The 12,121-nt window shown below is 39.3% G+C and overlaps 2 protein-coding genes across 3 annotated transcripts in view; both read right to left on the bottom strand.

Annotated features, from left to right (window-relative positions):
• Positions 1 to 1,047: 1,047 nt before the first annotated feature.
• On the bottom strand, positions 1,048 to 2,638 carry LOC109013612 (dof zinc finger protein DOF3.5-like). Its single transcript, XM_018995758.2, has one exon. It carries the CDS (start codon positions 2,154 to 2,156, stop codon positions 1,308 to 1,310), a length of 849 nt encoding a protein of 282 aa, XP_018851303.2. The 5' UTR covers positions 2,157 to 2,638; the 3' UTR covers positions 1,048 to 1,307.
• A 1,178-nt stretch (positions 2,639 to 3,816) lies between these two features.
• The window catches only part of LOC109013523 (protein virilizer homolog), a 29,679-nt gene continuing 21,374 nt past the window's right edge, over positions 3,817 to 12,121 (bottom strand). The window contains exons 24-29 of one of the 2 annotated variants that reach the window (XR_001999593.2): positions 8,232 to 8,415; positions 6,733 to 8,130; positions 5,881 to 6,624; positions 5,711 to 5,782; positions 4,190 to 4,285; positions 3,817 to 4,011 (exon numbers count right to left, since the gene is read on the bottom strand). Coding sequence is in view for 1 of the 2 variants with exons in the window: in XM_018995644.2 (XP_018851189.2) it covers positions 4,265 to 4,285; positions 5,711 to 5,782; positions 5,881 to 6,624; positions 6,733 to 8,130; positions 8,232 to 8,415 (2,419 nt within the window). In the remaining variant the exon portion in view is untranslated. Of the gene's footprint in view, positions 4,286 to 5,710; positions 5,783 to 5,880; positions 6,625 to 6,732; positions 8,131 to 8,231; positions 8,416 to 12,121 lie in introns of both variants that reach the window. The other variant, XM_018995644.2, reaches the window with a different exon arrangement.

The following is a 12,121-nucleotide window of genomic DNA, read 5'->3' as shown; positions in this document are numbered from 1 at the left end:
CAAGATCCAAGATGATCTTATTAAACTCATCGAGGTGATCTTCCATAGCCATACCTAGTGTCATCTTGAAGGTGTAGAGCCTTATCTTCTTATGGAGTCTGTTTGCCAGAGATTTTGTCATGTATAAGTTCTCGAGTTTTAACCAAACTCCAGCCGCAGTATCTTCTTGAGCAACTTCCCTAAAGACTTTGTCTCCAAGAGAAAGAATTATGGTGCTATGAGCCTTCTGCAGAACTTGTGCATTCTCCTTTTTTGATAAAGAACTCAGTTTCTTTTCTCCAAGAATTACATCGTGGAGTCCCAGCTGAACCAGTAGTGCCTTCATTTTAATCTCCATAGGCCAAAATCATTTTTCCCTGTGAACTTCTCAACATCAAACTTGGTAGTCCCCATCGAACCTGGCTCTTGATGCCACTTGTTGAACTTTTGTCTTCTTATGTTTCTAATGCTAGAATAGAATTATTCTACCAAAACTTGCCAAGAAACTCACAAATGAAATACAAGTAATAAAGAAAGTCACAAAGAACACAAGATCATTATGTGGTTCGATCCTATTGATCTACATCCATGGCAGGAATAGCTAGAAGCCTTATGTGTTTATTGATGAAGTTTATCAATACAGTTTGTTTCAAGCATACACAACTCTCACAGATCACTTCCTCTCTTGATGAGAAAATGTCTCCCTCTCTCGAGTTCTTTTTCTCTTGCTCTCCTATATTTTTCTTTCCTTGCATCAATTGTATTGCATTACATTATGACTCACAGAGAACTGCTTTTATAGAGTATACAAGCATAACAGAAAACTGCAACCCTCTACCTTAGCACTTCAGTCTTTAACTGCTTCCTTTTTCTCCACTTGACATGTGTATAGTTCTAACTAGTTGTCACTATTTATAACACAATATTACTTGGAAAGATCTCTAATTAATTAGATCGATGAAATAATAAATGAGATTGTTTATGCCTTCATAATTACAAATATATTGTACTGTTATTAACGATTAGACCCACGTATATAATAAACACTTCCAAAATGAAAAAGAAGGGGAAAAAAGGCATACATTATCCAGTACTCGACTTTTGAGAGAAAATAATCAAATATATGTAACTTCGTGTACTACCACTTTGCGAATAGATAAGGAACTTGGCTATAAGATTGTCTTACCTTTATGGATTATTTCAGTACGGTGGTTTGTGGTTTTCCCATCCTATATCTAGACATAATTATAACTATAGAGTAATGTAAAATAAGATAACAACGATGAAAATCATATTCCTCATATCCGCGAGAAAGTTGCATGATCACTTTACAAATCGAACGGGCTGATCCAATTAGAAATCATTGGATTTGGGTCTTGTGCTCCGGATCCGAGCCCTGGCAGTTGTGCTGCTTCAAAGTTATGATTCAACATCATTTGAGAACTCGACCACACTACTTCTTGATCAGAGGCTATAATGTCTTCTCCTGGCAACGGTGGCAACCCATAATTGCTTGTGTTATACTTCATAGATTGTTCAGTTCTATCAGCTTGATCATGCTTCTGAATAGGGGAAGCTGATCCACAAAAGTACATCTGGTTATTGGCACTTGGAAAACTTTCAACAGAAAGTTCATGAGAAAGAGTAAGCTGGCATTCAAAGAAACAATTTTCTTCCACTAATTGAGTGCCCGAGCTCATATCAGTGTTTGATATACTCAAAGACTCCAATCTTGAATCGAAATCACTAGGAAATTCCGGCAACTCAAACCCTGTCTTGGAATCCGGCTTTTGATTTAAAAACTTTGCATAAACAAGTGCAAGGTCAATATGTGAACCATCGTTCATCAGTGACGAGCTAGTGGACTCAACCAATAAGGAATTCCCCATTAATGGACCATGTCGGAGATTCCCATTAGACAAACTTCTTGACTGGACACCATCAGTACTGGATAACCTTAAGGACTTCCCCCTTCTGTTTTTCCGGCAGCCGCCGCCGACGGGTACATTCCTGAGGGATCCACCTTTAGTCCAATACCTTCTACAGCCCTTGCAAAAGTACCTTGGTTGTGTCAAGCTGTAGTTGTTGTAGTAGCAAAATTTTGTGTTGCAAGAACCACAACGTGGACAATTTGGAGATATATGATCAACTTTTGGTTTCCATCCGCTCTCCATCATGACCAACTGCCTCAGACTGCATATGCTTCATGAAAGGCCCTCTCTCTCTCTCTCTCTCTCTGACTGGGAGGAGAAGAGGAGGGAGGGGCGGTGGAGTTCAGTTGGAGAGAATGCTCTTGTGACAACTGAGATATATGATGGGGTACTGGGAACGTTTATGCAGCCCAATGCACACGAGTGGAAGGGGTTTACGTCTGTTGATCAAGGACACATGGTTGTATTGGGGAATGGCTTGGAAATGCGTATATTTGCACCCCCATGCACATGCAAGTGCATGACAAGTTGGGATTTTCTGGCGCCGTTGAGGACAACAGATGGTGTAATATCACGGCCCCCGCCGTAGGCTGATAAGAGGTGTCGGTGATTTGCCACAGCGATAATGGCGGAGATATTGAGGGTCATAAGGGAAGCAATAGCCTCGAGACTCTCATTTAAAGTTTCTTCCAATGGCAGACATTTGAGAATAAATTAAGCACCATCGCTTGATATGGTTCCCCTTAATTGGTTCTTGATTTCCACCCTCCAATCCCTGAGATTTTACTATTTGACGTCCTCCCTACGAAAAATGAGTTTCCATGTTGTAGAATTCCTTAAAATTCTAACTTTTCTTTACATAATAGCTCACTTCTAACTTTTCTTTTTTCCAGACAATTTTGTGTGTTAATACTTATCCGTAGAAAAATCGAATGAGCTATCGGAGTTCCTGATTAGTCATGATCGTAAGCTGTCGCATCAATGTGCGAGGCTTTTATAATAAAAACTACCCTATGTTATTTTTTATTTGGATTAAATGTGCTGATGCTAGATGGAGCATGCATATTTACGACTTCTGGGTATCAAGTCGTTGCATTTTTTATTTTCCTGCATATACTTTTTTCTTCTGTCTTCAATATCTTCCTTGTGTTAGATTATTTCATGATACGACGGAGGACCGAGGAGAAAGGTGTTATCTGTTTTCATTTATGGCCGACATTTTATTGCGCGCAAGGCACGTTCACAAGTTCCTTAAGGAGGAATGTCTCATTAGTCGGTTGTTAAATTCGTAACGAACAGTCTCTCGGATCATGGGCTTCTGGGATCATGCAACTTGTATTTTACGATGTGAATACCATGATTCTATGAGATAGTGAGCAACTCAATCTTTTCTTCTGGACAGAGAGTAAGTCAATCAATAGTGAAGAAAGCCGATATATATTTTTTGAAAATAGATATTTATAATTGTGAATTACGCAAACATTACATAATTATTTTGAAAGAAATGAATAAAATATAAAATCCACATTAAAAAAATTAATTTTTTAATAGTCAACCACGCTCTTTTTTAAAGCGATTACGCGACGTTTACGCAATTCCTAATTATATTTAGAATCTCTTATTTTTGACAGCACAAAAGATATTCTCATATCATTTGCAATAATGACGACATTAATTATTTACTCTTTTAAGAAATATAGATGGGAGGGGGGAATTTATTTATTTAATTTTGGTACTTCCTCCAGAACACAATCACGAGCACTACGTTTTCTTACAGAGAGGCCAAAGTAAAATTCACTAAAACAAGACCAACACAAGTCCACAAATTCGGGGATGAAGCCAAACATTCACTCTAATTAAATTCGCAACCTATCCCCAATTCTTCACGAACTAAGTAAGGCTCATGAGTCAATAAACTGACTTCTGCGTCAATCACATCGAACGGAAAGTGATGAGGTTTTTCTATATACATCGAGTTAATGATAGCAATGTTGCTCTCTACAATCTCAAAACAACAAACATCTACGAAATAAACCCGTTTCAAGTAGACAAATTTGTCAACTAGTACCTCCACCTTTCTTGTCAAAAGCCACATCTTCAGCTGTAGACAAAATACATGAAAAGCTTTTCCCATTGAAAATAAGATGATTCGGAGGCAATTTAATTAATATTAAGATGAAAGAATACATGTATATGGTACATTACTGAGACAAAATTTAGCAGACTAGACATGATCGAAAGAACATCAATGACTGTTGGGGCAATGACTTCATACATACTCGGACCAGTAGTTTCCAGGTCTGAAGTATACCCACAACAGGTAAGAGCTCATCTTTTAATTCCTCTACCGTGTGCTATAGCTGACCCAACCTTTCCTGTTGAACCACAAAAGCCACCAATTTAAGCATCAGAATGACAGTTATATGCTAGTCATAAAAAGAAAATAAAGTCCCTTCATAGCTCAGATATTTTAGGGCTACAGCAGCTTGAAATTCCATTCATTGATGCGAGGACACCAAGCATATAAAGGTGCTGCATTGGCATGGGCCATTTAAACTCAAATGTTGATGGTTATTGCATTGGAAGCTATAGAATGCGTGGAGGGAATGGGATAGTGAGGAATGAGAAGGGCACGTTGTGATGGCTTTCTCACACTTCTATGGGGGGAGGGGACAGACAAACTCAAAGGCAGAGGTAAGATGGCTCTTGGATGGTTTAATGTTGTGCAGGCAGCAGGACTTGTTATCCATAGAGGTGGAATCAGATTCTAGGGTGGTAGTAGATTAGCTAAATGGACAAGGTTGTATCCCATGGTTTCTTCGGGACCCATGGGACCAAGTCACTATAGTCGGAAGATTTTGTGATATCCTCATCAGCCATGTCTTTTGAGAAGTGAACCAAGTGGTGAATTACTTGGCTAAATTGGGAGCGAGTGACGTATCACGAGACTGCAATCAATGGGATGAGTTGCCGAGAGAGGTACGAGGAGCCTTTCCAGTCGACAGAACGAGAATTCCTTACATGCATTGTAAACAAATTTTGCTTTTGGAATAGATCAGAGAGGATATAGGCTTTTCCACACCTTGGTTTTGGGCTTTGATGATATTTTTGTATCCCCCAAGGTGTTCTGATGTAACCATTGTTTTCTACCACCATAAGTGAAGATTTTATTTTTTGATCAGTAAAACCATAAGTGAGGATTTTTAAATGAAAAAGATGTCTAGGTGTGGGTCGAGGCTTTTCAAGGCCAACCTAAGCTGAAGTGAAAAAAAGAATGACAGTAACATACTGCCAAAGAAACCAAAACATGTAATGTTAATGTGCATAAAACGGAAAATACAAAAAGGCTAATTCATACTCCAATAAAAAATGCAATGAACTAGAAACGACGGTGGAAATGGTCCTGTGGCATGACACCAGAAACTTAGGAAAAAAGGGAAACTAATATTCATAATTTTTTGGGTGAGAGAAAACTTCCAACCTTGGCTTCCTCTTGTAATTATCAACCAAAGAACACATAACTAGGAGAACAGACCTAAATTATGTATAAATAAAGTTATTGTTTAACACAGGAACTATATTATTCTTATATCTTTTTTGTTTTTTTTAGTAGGTAAGCAAGAACGTTTATTGATAGCAATAGTTATAGCCCATGTACACGGGTCGTAAAAAGAGAAAAACCTAAGCATGATTAACATTTAATACTTGTATCTTTTTTGTTGTGACGAGAAATGAACACTTCCATGGTAGAAGAAAGCCAAAAGATGGGAAGCATAAATCATTGAAATAAAACCATATACCTGAAGCATCTGCATTAGTTTAGGATGCTGTTCCAGAAGCTGGCAGAGTTTATCCCGATCGCTTAATAAAGACTGCCATGAAAGGGGATTAGCAATGATTAGAATGAACAAAAGCAATACTAATAACTACATATGTAGAATTCTTTCCCATGGATTATTCATAAAAATACCTGAATAGCTTCTGGAGATTTGAAGTACTCATGTAATGACATTCCTGGATCTTGTAGCTGGTGGATTGCAACATCCCCCTGCTCATGTAAAACTGGCTGTTGAACAAGTTCCACTTGCTGTTGTGCATGTGAAAATTCCTGCTGTTGAGATTGGTAATAGGAATTGATGGGAGACATTTGTGAATGTTTCAGCATCTGCAGTGGATGCGCTTGCATGTGAATTTGATTTTGCAAAGGCACTCCTTGTTCTAACTGCTGTGAAGCTTGAATCGATGGCCTAGGATGCTGAGGCGGCTGTGGAGGACGTGGAAGCTGAGGGGGTTGTAATGGCTGCAACTGGGCTATGGAATGTAATGTTGGAATCGACGGCTGAGGGATGGCAAGACTCTGCAAGATACTTGGTGGGTTCTCGCCGAGCTGCTGACTTGCTGTGCTTCCATAAAGAGTGATGGGGATCGAAGCTGGTCGACTGAAACTTGCGGATGGCATCAAGGGAGGTGGTAGATAAGATGTTCCAACACTTGTTGGATTGTATAGTGAGGATGGTGAGGTAGAAGTTTTAGTAGATCCTAAATTAAAGGGGCTAGATGAATATGGAGGTGGTGTAGGAGGAAGTGGTGGAGGCGGCCTAGCAGATCTGGGAGAAGGGATGGAAGTCCTTGAATACTTGGAATCTGGCATGGGAAGGGAAGATAAAAATGTTGCTGAACTGTTGTTAAAGGTGGATAGGTAATCTGACTGAACCTGAAAAGAAGAAAAGGACATGTAATTACATAAATGCAGATTAAGAATAAAGCAGTAGACAGCAATGCTGCTGCAAAATTTGTGAATGAGGGGCGGAAATTCTCTTACTTGGAAGGCTCCAGGAAGTGACTGCTGTACATCCATTACAGAGTTAATAAATGGCGATGATTGAATAGGAAGTACATCAGAAGTCTGAGATATAACAGGCAAGATTGTTGGAGGTGGCGGCATTGGAGGTAAAGGAGGTTGATTTGGAGGAAATCTCTGGTCATAAAGTCCTTGAGATCCCATAGCCCCAGGCACATTAAAAGGAATTTGTGGATTGTTATTTGCATAAATCTTTTGCGGAGTCATCCTAGACTCCAGTGGCAATTGCAAAGATGATGCTGACGAACCATTGTAAACAGAGGCAGGAAAACCAGAACTACCTGTTGCTGCTGCAGAATCAAACCTGCCTGAGATCTTAACTGGAAAAACATTTTTTGTCTCATCGGACTGCTCAAAATACTTCTTATCTGAAGAAACACTTGGTTCTCGAGTCAATCGCATTTCAGGACGCGAGACTGACATAAGTGAAGAAAACTCACTTTGGGCATTTTCATCAACATTAGATGCTATTGTAGTACCCAGGTGAGAAAATTGGCTATTTTCATTGACATCACTCTCTGTCTCTTCAACAATAGAGCGGGGAGAACTTTGCTCCCCTATGAGTGGGGCAGGCTGCTGTAGATTATCGTCTGGCTGAGGAAAGGGCAATTTGTCATCAGATTCTGACTCCTCTCCATCAAAAACTATATCAATTCCCTGAAGTTCATCATCTAGCTCTGTTTTCAATTGCTTAGACTTGAATTTCTCCAAATCTGTGCCATTCTCAGGACCTACATTCTTCCCAAGTGCTGCTGCCTCCCCAACAATTGTTGCCATTGGATTCTGGCGTTCCCTTTCTAAGGCCATAAATTTATCCACATGTATTGAGGGCGGCCTTCCACCAGTAGATCCAACTCGTGGGACAGCTATTACATTAGAATTACTAGTATTATCTATACTTCTTTCTCTTGCAACATAGTCATCCACATGCATAGATGGTGGCCTGCTGGTATTTGGCTTCCGCCCCCTGAAGTTGTCCCTGCGAGTAGAACCAGAAGGGGCATTAGACGGTCCCAATCCCCGTGGAAATGCACCTTGGGCCACAAGCTCAGCCGGTGAATTTTCTCCTCTAGCACGTTTACTCAGACCGTCCACTGAAGAAACTTTTCTCTTTCCAGGAAAAGCTGTCTGTGATGATCTATCATCAGGACATTCCCACGGGAACTTGTCTCCTAGTCCTAGGTAAAGATAATCATCATCCTTTTCAGCACTGCCATCAGATATCCGATATATCTTTGATGAACCATGAACATAATTTGGCAACAAAAGAACATTTTTACTAGAAAAAATATCATCCACCTTAACAGAACCAGTAGGCTTCTGCAACATTAACAACAATGTCTTAGCAGACTCTGTGGCCTACAAAAAATGATAAGGTATTGGTGAAGTCAGGTAGTAAACAAGCAGCCAAGAGGAAAAGTAAAGAACGTAAGCAAAGCTAATTTTAAATTTAACTATACCCGATACAAAGAGGTGTCCACGTCAGAGGTGGCTGCATGGTCATCAGCAGTGATCTTTGAATTCAATAAAGTAATCATTTCTTGGATGTAATTAATATTTTCTTCAGAAAAGCCATCAGTCCCATGCATATCATCAGGAAGCCCAAAAAGGAATTTCAATGCAACAACACTGTCCAAGTTCAAACTAACCAACAAGCACACTGTAAGTCTAGCCAGTCAAATCAATTTTCAGAGAATCAATGTATGGAAAGATGACAATAATAAGTACAATCAAATATTACTCCATCTGAGACTATAGGAAGAGTTTGTGGCAGTAACTAAAGATAACACGTGATAAATTATGCTCATACAGAAGACAAGTGACATATATCCTCAAGCCAGTTCAGATCAGCAAGTATTTTGCCATTCCGGCAGAAAGGATTGAAAAAGCTAGTAAACGAAGAAATCACACAGCAAGCAAAGCTAAAAGCCTAAAACTAAAATCAACAGCAAGTTCCTAGCATAATAAACTAACAGAGGCCATCAACTAATTGTCAATGACCATTGCTTCGGTTTATTTTTGATAGGTAATTAAGAAGTAGTATTCATAGAAGTAGGCAAAGCCCAAGTACATCAGGAGTATACATGAGAATAACCTAATTAGAGTTTACAATCGAAAGTAGAAGATCATGGGCATTCAGCCCATTACGAACAATCGCCCTCGCCCATAAGAACAAAGTTCTAAAAAAGAAAACTTTAAGCTCATCCATTGTTCTCTCATGGTCTTCGAAGCTTCTATCATTTCTCTCTTGCCAAATACACCAACACATACATATAGAAACCATTCTCCAGATTGCTGCCACTTGTGAGTTGCCTTGAAGACCTCTCCAACTTGCAAGGAAATCCACCAATCTAAGAGGCATGACCCATGACAAGCCAATTCTCGCTAAAAAATCATCTCACATGGTCCTGGCCACCTTGCAGTATAAAAACAAATGATCGATTCACCATTCTTCTTACACATATAACACCAGTCCAACACTATTGCTCGGCGTTTCCTTAAATTATTTGTGGTGAGGATCTTGTCCAGAGATGTTATCCATACAAAAAAAAGCTACTTTTGAATGAGCTTTTGTCTGCCATATCTTATCTGACTTATCATACTTATCTTGCTGGCCAACACACTTAACCCTGTATGCAAGATTGTGCACCAGCCCCACATCCCGTGGCTGCAAGGGGAGACACTAATAGTATTCTAGCATACTATGGTAGAGCACGCTTAGCTCTGTGGCTTTCACATCCACCCATAAATCGCATTGGTACCATGCATCTAAGCGGCCATCTGATTAACTGCTCTGAACTTATCTTACACTTGATCTTATGAAAACTTACGTGTTTTATGCAACGTGAGATGCATGAGACGCATAATACATACATAAACTATAATATGCAGAATGAAACATAATGAATGGCGTACTTACAAATATCATGACTGCGTAGTACATAAACACTGGCTTCCAATGAACTGGCTTTAATAATAATATATATAACTAGCTAACATATGTTAATCCTAATTTATGATCAAGCTGCTTACCTTGTAACACTAATCCGATATTTTCGGGGTGCAGCTGATTTCCTTTTATGGGCTCGGCCGCTGCACTTATGAAGTTTTATGGTTTTTTCCCCAAATAACACACGGAAGTGATGTATTTATAGAGAGATTTGGGAGAGAGTGCCGACGAGTTTGAATTGGACTCAGTTAATACATGTAGTGATACTAATCTGCTGAACACTCAATCGTGATCATCTAAGAAGAGAGTTTGAATTTGAAAACATGAGTTAGCAGTTCATTCAATGTAGGATTGACAATGACTAAAACTGTGTAGAAGACTTCAATCAGTGATAATTTTAAATTGAAATAAACTTCTAATGGCCGATATTTAAATTCTAAAATGAGCTTAACTCGTTCAATAAATAATAAATGGGATTTTACCTAGTTATTAAGCCTAATTAAAACTCCTAATCAACCTTAATAATTTATCATTCGTGAGCTTATCCAATATGGCCCATTAAATATTATTTAGGCCCAATAAAAATAATCAATATTCTGACTTAAGAATTATTGGCCCAGGTCGTTACAGCCCCCCCTTTCATGTCAATACCTCTACAACCATTTACCCAACAGGGCTTGGTTGAATTTCATCAAGTTACTCCCCAACAAAAAACAGACCAGACCAATTAGTTGTCGCCCACCACAATATGCCCGAGATTTGCTCCAAGGAAGATAAGAGTATCGTCAGCAAAAGGTAGGTGAGAAATATTGATGGAACCATAATCACCATAGAGCTTCCATGACGAATAAAAAAAAGTAAAGGAGAGAGCGGATCCCTCTGTCTCAAACCACGGGAGGAGTCAAAGAAACCCACCTGTGAGCCATTCACCAAGATAGAGAATCGAACTATAGAGATGCAAAACTCTACCCATTTGTCATTTATCCCCAAAGTCACATCTTGTAAGTAAATAAAGTAGGAACTTCCAATTGACGTGATCATAGGCTTTCTACATGTCTAATTTGCAAAGTAAATTGGGTTCTCAAGATTTGAGTCGTTCATCCAAAACTTCATTTGCAATTAAGACCGAATCTAGGATTTGTCTACCTTTGACAAATGCGTTTTGCGGCTTCAAAATTAACTTTTCCATCACCATACTCAATCGATTCACTAACACTTTAGAAAGGATCTTAGAAACCCCCTTCACAAGGCTAATGGGACAGTAGCCTCTAACATCCACAGACCCCGTCTTTTTGGGAACGTGTGCTAGGAAAGTAGCATTAAGATTTTTTTCAAATCTAGCATTAGTATGAAAATCTTGGAAGGCCCACATAAGGTCTCCCTTGATCACTTCCCAACAAGCTTGGAAGAAACCCATGGTAAAACTGTCAGGGCCCAAGGCCTTGTCAATAGCCATGCCACGGATTTCTTTACCGACTTTATCTTCCTCAAATGAAATTAGAAATGAAATCAGAAAATTCCCACATGGCAGGAATGATGTGGGACACACCCGATCTTTCATTCGGGAAGCGAGTTACATTGAAGTGCCCCCTATGCAGCTTGGTAACTCCCACCAACTAAGATGTCCTGCCAATTCTTCCCACAATGACCTTCTCTCCGAATCAACATTAGGGCCATAAATTCCAGTGAATGCCCATTGGAAACCGTCTTCTACAAGAGCAAGCCACAGTGAACTCACACACATATTCCTCCACCCTTTCCACCATCTTTTTATCGAACATAATTAGGACGCCACTAGATGCTCCTTTCGATGGCAAATACAACCATCCTACATGTTGACCTCTTCATAAGCCCCGAACTAATTCCCTTGTGATGAATTCCAATTTGGTCTCATGTAAGTAAATAATATCACCCTTCCATTGACGAAGTAAAGTTTCTAACTTGGAGCCGTTTATTATACTCATTGCTCCTTTATTTTTCATGATATTATTTTTGGCTTCATAAAGCAACCATCTTACCTCTTATAAAAAAAAAAAAAAAATCAACCATCTTACCCCTCCCCCTTGAGACGCCCCCAGTTAGAGCTCTTCTCCAGTTCTCCCCACCTTCATCTTTCATGGCCCACATAAGCCTCTAGAGTTCTCTCTCTTTTTTTAGCCGAATTAAGGGATGGATTGGATTGTGCATATCCAGCCTCTATTGTTGTGAGTAATGCCATAAATTCATCTTCAAAACCCCACTGCTTCAGTTTATAATGCAATATACACCTCCAAACAGTTGATTGTCTATGTATATACCCCTGACGTTAATTATGCTCTGAAGTACTGGATATAACAGCTAATAACTTCATGCTACGTAATTTTCTATCCCACAGGAAGGTTACATGCATAAACACGTGCA

The sequence above is a fragment of the Juglans regia genome, chromosome 4 (genome assembly GCF_001411555.2).
Source record: "Juglans regia cultivar Chandler chromosome 4, Walnut 2.0, whole genome shotgun sequence".
NCBI classification, from domain to species: Eukaryota; Viridiplantae; Streptophyta; class Magnoliopsida; order Fagales; family Juglandaceae; genus Juglans; species Juglans regia.
This window is presented reverse-complemented; position numbering and strand designations above follow the sequence as displayed.